A 16,301-nucleotide genomic window follows, 5' to 3' on the forward strand; every position below is an offset into this window, starting at 1 on the left:
AAAGATGCCTGTGCAAATTTCAGGCGTTTTGTCAGCGTTTTGTAATGTCAGCGTTTTTGTAAAGAAAGTGCTGTTCCATCAAGGCAACGCACAAAATTCACGAATTGCACTTCGAATTGGTTGACCACCCCCCCCCACCGTATTCGCCAGATCTGCCCCCCCAGCGACATTTTCCTGTCTCCCAAGCTTTAAGTTTCGCTTGGAGGACAGAGATTTTCATCGAACTAGGAGGTTATCTATTTGGAAGGGGTAAACTTTACTTTACCGGACTCAAAATTTGTGCCTTTCTCCTACGAATTGACTTAATTGACTTAAAAGGAGACCATGTGTTGAAAAATGAAACTTCATGTGATCGAAAAAATACTTGTTTCCGTGTCGGGCTGAAAACTTCTCCGACGACCCTCGTATTCCCCTGATCTGCTGGCGAACACCGAAGAACTGTATGGTAGCGATCGTTTCGTGTTCCATCGGTTCCAGCGTTCTTTAATTAGCCGTTCTTTGTTCGTCGCGGATCACCGTCAAAGAACGATTGCGTTCCGTTGTGCAACCGCCTTGCATCTCGCCTTTCAATTATTCGCCGCGCCATAAATGGCCGAAACAGGAAAAACAAGGCGGGTGGGTATAATAAAAAGGAACCGGCGCAGTTGCTGCGGCGTTTGTCCCTCTGTGCTCTCCTCGGGGTCGGGTAAAAGCCCAGGTTGCATTAAGGTCCGCGTTCCTGTCTAGAAGCGACGTCTAGTTGCCCGGTAAAAAGGATTAAATCGCGGCTCTCTCCCACCGCCATGGCAGGCGATCATGTCGGTCTGCGAACGGTAGAGACAACCAACGAGAAATAATTCCGCGGGAAACGAACGGCGTGTACCACCTTGCCACGGGATTCTCTCCGTTTAATGATTATATCGAGAGTCTACCGCGCGCCGAGATTATGCTGCGAACAGAGTCCACACGTACACAGATACATCGGCGTGCACATCGAACTTTAATCGCGGTCGCCACTCGAATGCTTTCGACCTCGGTTTCTCGCGCTTTGATGCTTTTCATTTCCATCGGTGCGTGCCCCGAGCCGAAGTTAATTAAAACAAAAATCGATCGGACGTTAATAATTGGACGGGACGACGCGCGATCGCTTGCTCTCCCCCCTCTCCTTCTCTTTCTCCCGCTCTTGATTCGGACCGGTCAAAGAATTTCTAATTCGCTGCTCCATCGAGAAAAATTCGCTGTAACCCGCGCGCCCATCGGGCGATTTGGAACGGGAATCGTTCCGTTTAATTACATTACGCGTGCATCCTTGAATTAGTAATCCGAGGTATCACAAGTTCAAAAATTCCAACTGGCATAAATTTTGAATTGAATAATTTTTCTCCTAGAGTGGCTGTACCGATCACTGCGGTACTATCATGCTTCGATCGTTTATTTCAATATTATTCCTAATTTACCCGAGTACAAACAAAAATTGGCGACCCTCAAAACCTAATGCAGCATTTATTCTCTTTTGTTTAGAGCACTGTGAAGTTTACATCCGTTTCACAATTCATTTGCAATGCAAACTTTTTCTTTTTTGATGTATTTTACGTCGCTTTTTTAACTGCTGTGGTTATTTCGCGACGGGATCTACAGTTTTTATATCGGACACCACAGTTTAAAAGTGGCACATAGAATATTACAATGTAAACTTCTTTGTCCTTCTCAATTCCTCTTCCGTTTTATCTGATAAAACCTCCATTCTTTTTCTCCACATTACCTTTCATGGAGAAGGTTCTTTCAAATCCTGGGATTATAAAAATACGAGGATTTTGTTTGCCTCGCCAACGAGAATGCATTCCCATCGAATTGTATTGGGTTGGAACGAAAGTTCGTAGCGTTTTCAATTAAAATTCGAAGATAAAATTGAGATTCATAGATTTGTTCAATGTTTTCCATTTTGTTCTATTACGTTTTGCCATTTTTCAGGTACCTTATCATGTTATTGAATAAAACTATGAATAAATATCTTAATGTGAATTTTGTTTTGTCGAATTTTAATTTACAAACGCGCCACGAACTTTCGTTCCAACCCAATGCCAATTTGTTCAGGGCGAAATATCAGATGATTGCATAAGTTCGTGACCGATTTGAAAATAAAATTCAATGGTTAACACAATAATGGTCTACAATTAGAAAAGAACATCATCTGTGATTGATTGACATCTATGAATATCGGTCACGAACTTGTGCAATCATCTAATATTTATTTCGACGTATTTTAATCTGATTGGGAAAAGATAACCGCAGTGATAGGTACATTTGCCCCAGCTGATTTGAAGAAGCTAATCGCGATCGAATAAAAAACCGTGTCGATTACCGATCGGAAACAACAACGACGGTCGGCCAGAGCCGTCGATGAACTGCGAAGAGACAAGTCGTAGCGTGGCATCGGAGCACTGGCAGGTTAATTAAGAACGACCTGAATACGACGTCGAGATTGTACGTATTCGCAGCAGCCGTCCTTGGCGTCGCGAGTCGACGAGTCGGCGTATAATGACGTATGCCGGCGGTTAACTCAATCAGAACGTGTTCCGTCCGACCGGTCTATTATTCATTCTCCTTCTGGCGAGCCGCTCATCAACGATGATCACCTTAAACGCTATTCTTGTTCACTTATGCGACACGCCGCGCTACGATATTGAATAAAATTGCACGCCGGAGCACCGATCTCTCCGGCTTCTCTTTCGTGTTTCTTTTGAAAAAACCGTGTCGGCCGAACCGACGATTGCTCGCGAGGCAATCATCGGGACCGGCTTGTACGAACATCGAATCGCTAATGCTGAAATTTATTGCTATCCTTGGCGCAGTCTCCCGAGACGCGTCGTCTGTCCCACTTCACAGAGGCCTGCAATTTATTTCCTATTCCAGCCGTTTATTTTGAAAGCGACCTACGTCCATTTGCGAGAAAAATCAAGCTAGCAATTTTGATATTTACATTTCCACGTTATCTTTTCATTCTGAAGCAAATTGTAACTTGATAAAATTGGAAATTAGTTGGTTAATGTAGAATGATACAAATTTTTATTTTGAAAGTGGCCCAAGTCAATTTGTCAGGACATTCGTTTTTACCAAACGACAGAGATTTTGGCGTCGCAGAAATGTCATTAAGGAAAAATAATTTACTGTTTGTCCCGCAAGATTATTATAATGTTATCATGGAGTGTGGGGAAGGGGTAATAACTTTATTTTGAATGAAACGAAACAAGAGGATTTCATATCAATAAGAGTTTCGGAGGATGCAATTTTTTTAAGTGTGTCCATTTAATATTGTCGCCGACTGAAGATGCAATTTCTTCAGTTGAAATTGTTTTCGCAATGCATACACATTACGCAAGGGACGATCGAATTTTTCCAGAAAAATGCAGAATGTCTTTGTAATATTTTTGCACGAGGAGGCTGTGTTTATAGCGGATTTTAAAGTGTTACAAGTTTGCACGTCGCAGATTTCCCCCCCCCCCCCCCCCGCTCCGTTCAATCTTCGCGCGTAAGTAATTGCACGTTATTCACTCCGGCGATGGCGTAACGTAACGTTTTTGCAACGGAGTAATTCATCGTGTCCCGGTATCATGGTCGAAGAAAGAATTCATAAATTTTGTTCCGGCGCGCCGGTGCTCCCGGGGCCTGTTAAATGAATTATGCAAAATCTTTGATCACCCGAGATATATACGATGACGGTGCGCGAGGCTTTATCAAATTATTATCGCAAATACCTCCGGGGCAGACTTCTGTTTTTGACGTTGATCAGATTAAGATAATTAGAATTTATGAAATATTGGGCATCCTTGAGAATTTCAATGGAAACGACCACCTAGGTCGAGAGAGAAAGAGAGAGAGAGAGAGTCGATTTGCATGGGATACTTAATTTTCGCTTGGTTCCTGGTTGCACTCGCTTTCCAATCATCAATAAAACCATCTCTGAAATTGCATCTGTATGCACAGCGACTATTTAACAACGTCAAAAACAATTCTTCGACATGAATGTTTAAAATCTACACGCTGCACTTCTCAAATTAATTAACACAATCTGAAACGAACTAGTAGAATTTAAAATAGGTTGATACATTTAAAATGAATACGCTTTGAAATGAGCTGAAACAATTTAAAATGAATGAATACAATTTCGGATTGTTCATAAACTGGAATTAAATGTTCAGATGACGTTACTGGGGATGTTGGAATGAAATTGGGACTGTTAAACAATCCAGTAAAAATTCTTTATTCGAAAAATTACGGGATAATCGCCAGATGGATAACATGTTGACATTCTACGAATTGGAAGAATTTAAAATGAGTTAACACAAAATTCGCAGTGCATTAAAACGATTTAAAAAAATGTATGAATACAATTTAAAATTTCAGATGTGTCAATAAATTGAACTCGAATGAAATTTTCAGATGACGTTACTGGGGATGTTGCTTTCAAATAGGTTGACACATTTAAAATGAATACGCTTTGAAATGAGCCGAAACAATTTAAAATGAACAAATACAGTTTAACATTTCAGATGTGTCAATAAATTGAACTCGAATGAAATTTTCATATGACATTACTGGGGATGTTGGTTCGAAATTTCTTTATCAGAACAATTACGGGATAATCGCCAGATGGGTAACGCGTTGAAAAGCGGCGATTTCGAATTCCGATCGGCAGTAAAAGTTCGCAACCCCCGTCGGCCGGGCCTGTTTCACCGTTGGCCCCGTTCGTTGGCCCTTTTCGACATTCCGACTCGCGTTTGCGTAACGGCGTCCGCCAATTATGGCCAGACAGCCGCGGCAGCGAAATCTCGCCGGGCAAACGAGCAGATTATCTGGAGTTTTAGCCAGCCCGAAGGTGGTCCCAGGCTTTTGGAGGCGCTTGCGTAACAAGCGTTCCTCTCTCCTTCTCTTTCTCTTTCACTCTCGCGGAGATACGGGCGACGAGACAGCACCGTTTGTCCGGAGGATTGCGAGATCCTCTGCGGACGCGCCTTTATTGGGCGGTCTCGTCGATGCAACGACAACAGGAACGAAAACCAGGAGAATAAAGCGTCGGGGGAAGGTGCGGATTTGCATAACCTGTCCGATTGTGGGGCGATAACGCGGAGAGACCTGGCCCCCGCCACGGACGGTATTGATATTTTGATGCGAGCGCCCGGCTAGTTTATATTCACGCTCTCTTACAACCGTCTAATCACGAGAAATGTATCTTTAACCGGCTACCACGCTTCACTGCGCGATAACTTTCTGTCAAAACACGCTACCTTTTATCGCACACTCCGCGCCACTGCGGAGTTCCTTACTGTCGCGTTCGATTACGCTCGCGGATCTTTATTGCCTACGCTTTTGTTCGAATCCGCAGATATGTTTTAAAAAGGATCGAAACTTTACCGAAAATAATATCGCAGCATTTTTAAATTGTTCTAACGTTTCCGCTGTTTCGAACTGTTTGTCTTAAATGCATAAAATCGGCTGTCTAATTATAACAGACAGAATTTTTAATAACTAGACCAGCGGATCTTTATGCAAAACAAAAATATGTTGCAACGATTGCGGGCGGAAAGAATTAAATCAAAATTCGCTTCATCCCTTAATTTTACATTGAAAACATCCTAACGATGTTCTTAGATTTTTCTAGTCGTTCACTGTTTTATATTTCGCATTTCGCTCAGCCAATTTCTTCGCAAAAAGGGTGCACTGTCAGACGTGTGTATTGATTTTTCGATGGAAACGGATTTTCTCGAAAGGAAAATTGATCAGGGGTCTGGCAGCAGGTGACGCTGTAACAAGCGAGGAAATTTCGCAAGTGCATCGCATGCAACAAAGTGGCCGTCTAACGGGGGCGCTGTCTAAAAAGACAGTGTCGCCGGAGTGTCCGATGAAAGGGGTTAGGATAAAAACTGCCATCGGCGGGACAGGAATAAACGACGTCCACGCACGAGGACGGCCGCTAAAAAGTCCGGGGCTGTCCCCGGTATAAGGCTGTCTCCGCGTGTCAGAGCTCGGCGTCGGCGTCGGCGTCGTCATATTAACGGGTTTTCGTAATGGCACTATGTACGCAGTCGTAAATTGCTGCGGAACGTCTCACGGGCTGACACGTAACACGGTTGAAGCCCGGGACGACCATAACCGGGCATCAGCCCGCGGCCTTCCAACTTGGACACGCTCGAACCGTGCACACGAGCATATATCGATCAAGAGATGCATCGTCCCACCCTCTCGCGCAACCCTCCCCGTTGCACTCTGTGTTGCACCGGCCCGGGGGTTGCAGTCGTTCCAAAAATAACTGTTAATAACTGTTACATAAAGATTTGCGGAGGAACCGTTACGGTCAGCCGAAACGATACAATGATTAACCCTCGATTACTCGCACTCCGCTTTCCACGTAACTCGTTACACGGAAATTTACGTCACTCCAACGTAAATAAATGTTTATTCAATGAGATTACTGCTTCAATGCAAAATATGTTGAAGTTTTCAGATTGTAAATATCAGATTATTGGCGGAGATGCTCCTCTTCTCATTGTAGAAAAGAATGGTGACTATACGATTGATTAATAGACTGTGGATCTTTATGCACTTATAGCAAAATTGAGTAGATGAATTTCGAAATCGTTGAAAAATTGTTTAAATTGAAGATGTCAATATATTTTTTTCTTTTTTAATTGAAGATGTTTAAGTGAAGGTGTTAATATATGATTTCTCCTCTAATAAAATCATTAAGGGAAGGTAACATTCAATTTAGTTTCTGTTTCTTGCAATCGATGAAGACAGTTTTTATTTTGCATAAAGATCTGCAGTCTATTTTGATTAACTCTAAGCAAAAATTGCTGTACCATTATTTAAAATATTGTTTACATTATTAAATATATCGGTATCTACTCAATTACTAAACATTTAGGTATTGTATGAGGTATTATACCAATTTCATATCCATACAATTTAAAAAATCATAGGGAATGGAAATATCCTACATAGGAAGAAATGTTTACCAGCTATTTTCCAGTTAAAATAGCTTTCGAGTGCAAAGGGTTAATAAAGCTGTATTCTTTAAAATGTAACCATTGAATTTTATTTTCAAATCGGGCACGAACTTACGCAATCATCCGATTATGGCCCCGCAATTTATTCTCCTATCAGAAACAATGTAACATCCCAAACTTTTTATACTCTTTTCTGTGTAATACAAATAGCCAGTCTGACGTGTTCGTGAAAACTTGTTAATTATGCTCCGAATAGCGCATCCGATTCGCATAGGCTGCGGTGCAAAGCTGTTTGCAAAATCGAATTATTTGCGTACAGAGTGGCGCACGCGTGCGGCTACAATTACACGTGATTGGTTAATTATCGAAGCGTTCGGCAAATTGTTCCAATAACCGGAATTTAAGCGGCCGGTGCATAATGCAGTGGCGTCGCTTTAATGCAATGGATACGCACGGCAGCACGCGAGCGAGCGAGCGAGCGAGCGAACGTGTGTTCGCGTTCCGTGCCGCCGAAAGTAGGTTGCAGACAGAATATTCGTTTCATTACGTGATTCCGCCTCTTTATTTCAATGTCCGCGGTCGTACAGTCAATCTCCATTATCCGTGTCTCAGGGGTTGTACCCGGGACCGCTTGAACAAATGCCAAAGGTTATTTCCTCTGTAAACTTCGCGCTTTGCATCCCCGAAACTACCTACCAAACGTTTCACGCCTGTTTCTTGCGTACTCGACACCGAATCTAACGGTTAACAATTCCATCGACGCTACGCGAACATTCTGAGCACGCCGTTCATTTTGTACAGTGGCCATCACACTCTCTAGAAAATGGAGAAACTCGTTTTTCTTGGGTTTCGCCACGAAACTGGTACATAAAAGCAATAGTTGACCAGTTCAGAAAAATTCTCTGCGTGAAGAAAAGAAAAATAAATATATAAAGAAAAATATATTGACGGGATAATAATGGATAAGAGATCGTGTGCTGGATAATAGGACGAGCTTCTCACGTGTGTGTGCTGTTTGAAATCGCCGGAGGCTTCGATGCGAATCGATCCTCTTTGAACGGGGTGATACGCTGAACGTATAACGAATACTGTGTGTTCTTGTTTCAGGTTGCGACACGACCTTGGAGCCCGGATCAGGGCAAGACGCGGGAGATGACCAAGCTTTGCAACCATAAGAGGAAACTTTTGCTGCCAATAACGGCGGCCAGCAGTCCTGTTGCATCCTGCACGCAGGCGGTCTCCTCGTCGACTTTATCCTCTGGCCCGACCGTAACCGCGATCCACGTGAACGCAGACTCGCCCACCTCGCCGGACAAGGCCAGGAAAGGTAAGAACGTGACCTTGCCAACTCTTCTCTGTGACTTCGTTCATTTCCAGCGTTTATTGTCTTATTCATTCTGTACAGAATCACATTACATCTCTCCCCTACCTCCTCAGGGGTACACAGGCAGTATTTTGTAGATTTTTTTGAACTCAAAACTTCTTTAACTCTCGGACAACGGACTGTTTGTTTTATTTTCGTATGAACTGACACATTGCATCAACAACTGCATCCTCAGAATCACAACAACGACAGCGACAGTTGTTGTCACGGAGTCATTCACCCCCAAAACCATGAAAAATAATACCGAGACTCGACAAGACAATACCGTGTCGTCTTAATTAGGAAACATATTCCCCCCGAGGGTAATCCAGCTGCGTGAAATCACTCGGAAGGAATTTTTCCAGCGAGTAGAGAGTCTGGCTCCCGGCGCGGCGGTTGTCTCCAATCGATCAAAATCAGAATTCCCCTCCGGGAAAAGTTTCTTGCCGTTCTGAAACGAGCCACGAATTCGTCGAACCCGATCGCATTATACATACTCGCCAATCAATCTCACGTACACGTTCTCGGCCGCGGGCGCCCACGCACTAACCCACCCAAACCACCCGTATAAACTCCGAGCAACACACAGACACACACACAGAGCTTTGGACGAAAGAAGTTTTCCCATCGATCCGTCGTATTAACAAAGTTCCGCCGGTAGCCGGAGCGGCGCGCCATAATCGCCGGGAACGTTTATTCGACGTCCTACCAGAAAACACGCGGCGGAAACTTTTATTGGAAGACGACCAAAAGTTTTTCCTGTTTGCGGGGGTGGTTTTGCGAGGGGTCTTCCTGCCCGCGATCATTAGTCCGGCCGAGAGAAGAGACCGAGGAGGAGAGTGCTCCGGGCGACAGAGATCACTATGATTTACGAGGATCACGGAGCAAAATCGTTTACTGAAGCATTTGTGGCATTTTTCCGGTCAAAACGAGTCCAAACACGACGCGGTCTGCTAAATAATTAAATTTAATGTCTGCAACGAACATTTCTGATTGAAATGGTTTTTACGCTATGGTTTACGATGATAAAATCATTTACCGACGCATGCGTGGCATTTTTCCGGTTAAAACGAGTCCAAACACGACGCGGTTTGCTAAATAATTAAATTTAATATTTGCAACGAACATTTATGATTGAAAACACTTCTTACGCGCTATGTATTTACGAGGAAAAAATTATTCACCAACGCATTCATGACATTTTTCCGGTTGAAACGAGTCCAAAGACGACGCAGTTTGCTTCGTAATTAAAATGAATGTTTCAAATGAACATTTCTGACCGAGAACAGTTCTTACAAAAATTACGTCAAGCTGAGGAGCAAAAGAGGAAGTCTGTTGCCACCCCTGCAAGAAGAAGAAGAGCTGAGAGGGTGGAATGATGTATCACCGCGTCGGCTAATCTCTCCGTCCGGATTTCATTACTAAATCCTATAACCGACCGAGCGAGATCGCGCCTGGGTTCTTTTTTCTTCTCCTTTTTCCTCGGCGCTCGTTTCTTCGCCTTTCTTCATCGAGCCGCTAATTAAACGGCTGTTATGCCGAGCGAGCTGTTATTCCAACCCCCGCTTATGGTTCCGGGGGGGTAGCGGCGGTGGAAACAATGGCCACGGCGACGGTGAATTGAAATTCGCCGAGTGTATTCTCGGTCCACCGGGCTTTTACGATTTAAGAACAATCTTGCTTACCTTCGGTTACCTACTTGGCAAGTTTTTAACTGCGCTCCGAGTGTCACCCGCCGCGATTGCTGGTTATTTACGGGGCTGCGCTCGCCGAGCGACTTCGGTTAATAGTTGCCGTATATCCACCGAGTGAAATACGGATCAGGTGTTTAATTGCTCTTCTTAATAACGCCGGCGTATAAATCGTTTTTAATCGGCCGCCGTAAACGGTCAACGCTCTGCAGCGTGGATTAGAATTCGTTCTAGTACTCGGTGGTGCTAAAGGGATGCTGAATTATAATCGGCGAGGAAATGCTCGGATCTCAATGAATATTAGGATTAAATAGCACATTTATTGCACATGTCGAACTTTCTTCTTGGGACTTATTTTATACGGTCTGCAATCGTGCTTGGTTAAATTATATTAATTATAAAAGTGGTCCAAGTCAGAATTAAAAAGCAAAAGAGTTTATCAGTTATTTCACATCACATTATTTCGAACTGAATGGATTCAATGTAATTTTTACGATATTGTCAGAAATGAACCGTTAGACATTGCTTGTTATTTGAACATTACATGGAATTCATTTAGCGTTAATATCATATTTCCCTTTAAATATCTCGAAACAAGAAGTATGTGGCTAGACAGATACACACCTGAATTGCAACAAACTGGACAGAAATACTGGGTTGAAAATAATATAACAGTATTCTTAAATTCGTTTGCATTTATCGTAGGCGGGACACTGTTTCCGAGCCGAACGTAGAGAAGGACAGCGCATGTAAACAGTGTCAGTGTAAATCTAGCCCGATCACGGCCGCGCTGATAATTCTCGGAAAATCAGCGGGGATAAAACGAGCCACCCAGTATATCGCCGGCGTCGCCAGTGTTTCTGCGGGGCTTTATGGGGCCGTTTTAACATCGACGCAAGCGTTCGCGCTCACGGGCGTCGCTTCGATTCCAATTTTCCGGTGATATAAAACGACGTAGCCCGAGAAAACGTCGCCGCCGCTATTTCTCTTCTCTCCCCGTTTCCCTCTTTTTCCCAGCCCACCCCCCAGCACGATTTCCCTCTTTTCCCTCTTTCTCGGGCATTTCAACGGCACGCGGAGAGGTAATACGTTCGCGTGCTGTGCAAACACACACCCCCGCCGAATCCGGGGGTGGGCTGTGGCAACGTTCGGCGAAGAGACGGCTGCGGGGACAACGGAGTTGAGGAAATAAAAAGAATAATCCACCGGCGGGACGAGGGGAATCGAATGAATCTTTATCGTCGTCGCTGTTCCACAAATACGAATCTCAATAACGAAAGTCGATTTCATTTTTCCCCCCTTCTTTTCGGTTTTACTCGATCCGGCTAGGGGATGGGGGTGGAAGTTTTATATGTCACCGCTTGCCAAGGAACCCCTCCCCACGCTCCACAGTCGAGAAGCGAGACCCGATCGACGCCATTGATGGAAGTCCAACGGTTCGTTACTCGCATCTGAATTTACTCTCGCTTGGTCGATATGAAAGCGCAAATAACGTTTCCGGAATTTATTTCGCGATCCGCGGCCGGCTTTGTTGACTCCTGGTCACGGGACGCCACCCCTGTATGCGAATCGTGTATTAACCCTTTGCACTCGGAGCTGTTTTCAGTCTGGGACACTGAAATTGCTCGCGATCCGTAGCATTTTGTACATACGGGAAAATTTCGTTACGAATGCTACGACTAGATTTTCAACGATTCACCTTTATTTTTTAGCCCTTTATAATGAAGTGACGACTTTGAGCAGACATTCAGAATTTCTACAAGTGGTGTAAAATTGCTACGTTTATTTTTTAACCATTTATAATGAAATGACGACTCTGAGCAGCCATTAACAATTTTTACGAGTGGTGTAAAATTGCTAGATTTAGATTTTCAACGTTTCACAACTATTTTTCAGCCCTCTGCAATCGAACTACTTACACCTTTGTGCTTCCATTAAGAATTTTTATAACTGGTGTAAAATTGCTACGTTTAGATTTTCAACGATTTACCCCTATTTCTCAGCCCTCTGCAATAGCATGACACCTTTGAGCTTCCATTAAAAATTTTTACAAGTGGTATAAAATTGCCACATTTAATAATATGATATATATAACAATATAATAATATATTTATTTATTTATTTACTTAATTTTATTTTTAAATAAATAAATAAAAGAATAGTAATATGAAAATTGTTTTAAATTATGGAAGGGTAGCTTTCAGTAACCCGTCAAGAGTCTCGCCATTAGAGTGCAAGGGTAGATGTTGTGTATCCTTGGGGGTAGATTTTTTCTTGTATCGTGTAATTTTCTGCGATGAGCAAATTCCCCGTGATTCTATCGATCACGGCGTTGCGGTGGCGCCGCACGCCTCGCGACGACGCTGATACCCCCGAGAAAACAATTTCACAGGGATTGCACCTCTATCCACCCTTTCGGGTCGAATACCTGCAGCTGCGCTTTTATCGTCTTCTCTCTACGAGCTTTTTCGTAACTTCGAGCCGGGTTTACCGATAAACTGTGCTACACGAAATTCTCCTCACTTCGGAAACTGCAAACGGTGCAAACATTTTTCTACACGCCTTTCACAATTTTCCAGATGAACAAAGTACTTCGTACATACTCGTTCTTTATCAAGAGTTAATCACGGGCGATGTGAAAGCTAATCGACCACCAGCCACGTTGCAACAATCCGAAAATTAACATTTACCGTCCGCAGTCTCAATCACCCTTGACAGGGCTGGTTGTCAGGTATTGGGGATAGAATTTTTTCTACAGGCCTTTCAAATTTTCCAAATGAACAAAGTACCTCGTACTTGTTCTTTATCAAGGGTTAATCACGGGCGATGTGAAAGCTAATCGACCACCAGCCACGTTGCAACAATCCGAAAATTGACATTTACCGTCCGCAGTCTCAATCACCGTCGACAGGGGCGGTTGTCAGGAATCGGGGGATAGGATAGTCCGCGAGATGTCCGAAAGAGGAACCAATCGGCCGGCTCGTGTCTTCTTATCGTGTCGGTGCGATCAATAAGTCCCGGGAGGAGGAAAGAATCCGCTCACGATTCGCTACCAGCGACGTCAACGCGACGACGGTAGTTTCGAGGGTGGTGGGGCATAGGGGAATAAAGACCGCGATGGTGGTGGCAGACGTATAGTTGATAAGGGTTAATTTCGTAGGAAGGAGCAGCAGTCAGGAGAGAGAGAGAGAGAGAGAGATGCGAACACACACACACACATTCTCTCTCTTGTGTGTCCGGCTGTGATTCTTGCGCCTGCCCCGAGTGATGTTCACCCCCGCCGACACTGTTTCCAGCCACCTCCGTTCAGACTCGTCCTCAACGAACGTCCTCTTATGGTCGCGCAAGCGCATTCTCGTCCGTTTCCTTTTAGTTCGCATCAGCGGCTCGACCACGTCGTAACGTTCGCTCTCCAGACCCGTGGATATCTCGTTCTCATCCTCTTCGAGGCTCACTTCAACGTCTCTCAACGTGTCCCACCTCGGAAACAAGTCCCGAAGCCTCGCCATTCAGATCACTATAATTACGGTCATCGGCTGCTTCTCGCATCGACACCTGCTCTTCAGCCTCATCGCTCTATCGTTTCAGCATAGCGAAACATGGGAACCATTTTCGGTCAGCCCTCCATTGAAAAGTCTTCTTTTCAACCCTTTGGAAAATCAAAATATTTCTTTCAACCGAGATCATTTTTATTCTATGTAATCTGTTTGATATTATGCGCATCAAATTTTGAACCCTCTTTTCTCGTACAACTGTTGAGCTTTTTATTTTTTTTTATAGAATACTGACGGATTTACTAATGTCAACCCTTTGCACTCGGAGCTATTCTAACTGGAAAATTAAACATCTCTTACTTGCTAGAATATTTCCATTCCCTATGATTTTTTTTAAATCGTGTGGGTATGAAATTGATACAATACATGGATGGATAAAGGTGTCAAGTAACAAATTGTTTTCTGCAAAAGAGTTTTTAATGAAATATAATAACGATGAAGAATTAAGATAATAACACAAATCAATTACAAATATATATAATTATCTTGATTCATCAAAAAAGGACAACATATTTTGTGAAAAACTCTTTTACAGAAAACAAACTTGACACCTTTATCCCCATCCACCCCTTCAATTCTCCCCTTACAATTTACGATTAATAATATCCATAGTGAAGTATAAAAATTCCAAAATTTAATGGTTTTAAATATTCACAAATTTAACCCTTCGCAGAGGAATTTAAATTGAAATTTCTTCCGACATAGAATATTTCCATTCCCTATGATTTTTCAAATTTCATTGATACAAAATTGGTACAATACCCCATACAATACCTAACCGTTTAGTAATTGATTAGACGCCGACATATTTAATAACGTAAACGATACTTTGGATAATGATACAGCAATATTTAATCGTGTTAGACCGTCCACATCGTTCACAAGAAACTGCAGCGACATTTTATCAATAGCATTGTTGGAAAATCATGTAGAACGATGCAGTGAATTTTTGCGAACGATCGGCCCACGCGTTCGCAGCGATCAAACTCCAAGTACCGTAACCGCGAGCCATATTCTCCCATTTCTTCGTCGTCGTCCGGTTTAACGAGGGTAACGTTTATGACGGCGGCCATTGACTGCAGATTTTTGGGGTAGTGGAGGGGGGATGCGAGTTTTACGCGTTCGAAGGAACTTCCCCCGGAAGTCGCAGAATGGTTGGAAGATTTTACTGGAAAATTCGGGTTAAACTATTGTCATTGCAGACAAGTTGCCTTGCTCCTGGGTGGATTCGTTATTATCTCATCCTCCCCCTTCTCTCTCTCTTTCTCTCTCACGTCTTTTCACCCACCCTCTCCAGCGTTCCCTTCATTTTCCATCTCCCACTTCCGAATTATCTTTCCCCATTGAAACTGTGGAGAATAATTATCCGCTGTAGGCTTACGGATAAAGGACCGCTCATTGAAAACCATCCCCTTTCTTGCTACCCTTTTACCATCTTGCTTTTTGTTATCCTCGTAAATCAAGGTAATCTCATAGTGCGAACGCCTGTTACGGTCGCTGCACCACCATTATTTTCAAGGTCTCTCGCGCGGTTTTAACCTACCCCTCGTATAAAACCATCACTGTTTGTTGAATTGTAAAAAACCCGCCGCGATAATACACGAAAATTGGTAGAAAAAATGTTGGGAGCACTGAATACATTACCCGTTTCATTTTTCTCGTGTTTCTTTTTTTTTAATCAAACAATGGGCATATCGAGTTGTTTTTATTCCCAACTATTTTTCATTCATGTACCAGACTGAGCTTCGGCGTAGCCGGTCCAAATTGATTGGCAAACACAGACGAAGTTACAAAAATAAAGCTCCACTTTGATGAGTAGACTGCGGATCTTTGTGTGGAATAAAAGTGTTCTGCATCTGTTGCAAAAATAGAAGCTGAACGGATAACTCTGTCTTCCTTTAATCATTTTATTTTCGACATTTGAGGATCTGTCTATTCACGCGATTCCAAGATGCAATTATGTACAGCGAAATACCCGCTCCGGAGTTAATTGCGTTAAGTCTGATAATTAGCGAATAACGGAGCATGAACAGACCCAGGAAACGGTCTCTAAATAGGGCTTAACCTTTAGGCGAGGCTTCGAATGAAACTCTCGTTCCTGAAGAACCTGAAAGCTGTTGGAATAATGAACAGAGTATCAAAATTACAATTATCGAAATGGATCTTTTACTCTAATTTTCATATATTTGAAAATGTTCTGCTAGATTTCAGTAGTCGAGATGATAATCGAATTGTTTCGTTGATGTCCACGTTGTTTAATGTTGCAGATGGCTTGAACAAAAAGAAGAAGAGAAAATTAGGCGGAATAGGAAGCATTTTTCCCGGGGTTTCCGTTTCGCAACTTATGGCGCAACGGGAAAGGGCTATTGTCGCAGCATCTGGAGTTCAAGGTTCATCGGTGCCAAATGGATCGCAGGTAATGCAATGACACTGTACATTAAACTTCAACGAAACCTTGCCTCCCAGCGACTGAGAGAACGCTTTGCTGTAGATGTATTGTTAAACCCTTCGCATGAAAGGAGGGATTACACAAAAATATTACTTTTTATATCTATGGTTGTCAGGAATAACGCATGTCACATAATTTCACTTTCGAGATATTGCTGTCTAATGTTTTTGATCACTGATGCATCGGCATAAGACAATGGTTAAATTGCATTATTTCTTTGAGCCTTTCGAATTTATTTTCATGACGTATAAACGTTTTTGA

The 16,301-nt window shown here is 43.0% G+C and overlaps 1 protein-coding gene across 4 annotated transcripts in view; it reads left to right on the forward strand.

The window, feature by feature from the left end:
• The window catches only part of LOC143217279 (uncharacterized), a 301,556-nt gene that overhangs the window by 264,473 nt on the left and 20,782 nt on the right, over window positions 1-16,301 (forward strand). For all 4 annotated transcript variants that reach the window (XM_076441343.1, XM_076441344.1, XM_076441345.1 and 1 more), the window contains 2 exons: window positions 8,091-8,310; window positions 15,859-16,007. In XM_076441343.1, the coding sequence (XP_076297458.1) occupies window positions 8,091-8,310; window positions 15,859-16,007 (369 nt within the window). The remainder of the gene's footprint in view (window positions 1-8,090; window positions 8,311-15,858; window positions 16,008-16,301) is intronic.

The sequence above is a fragment of the Lasioglossum baleicum genome, chromosome 16, assembly GCF_051020765.1.
Source record: "Lasioglossum baleicum chromosome 16, iyLasBale1, whole genome shotgun sequence".
Classification (NCBI taxonomy): Eukaryota; Metazoa; Arthropoda; class Insecta; order Hymenoptera; family Halictidae; genus Lasioglossum; species Lasioglossum baleicum.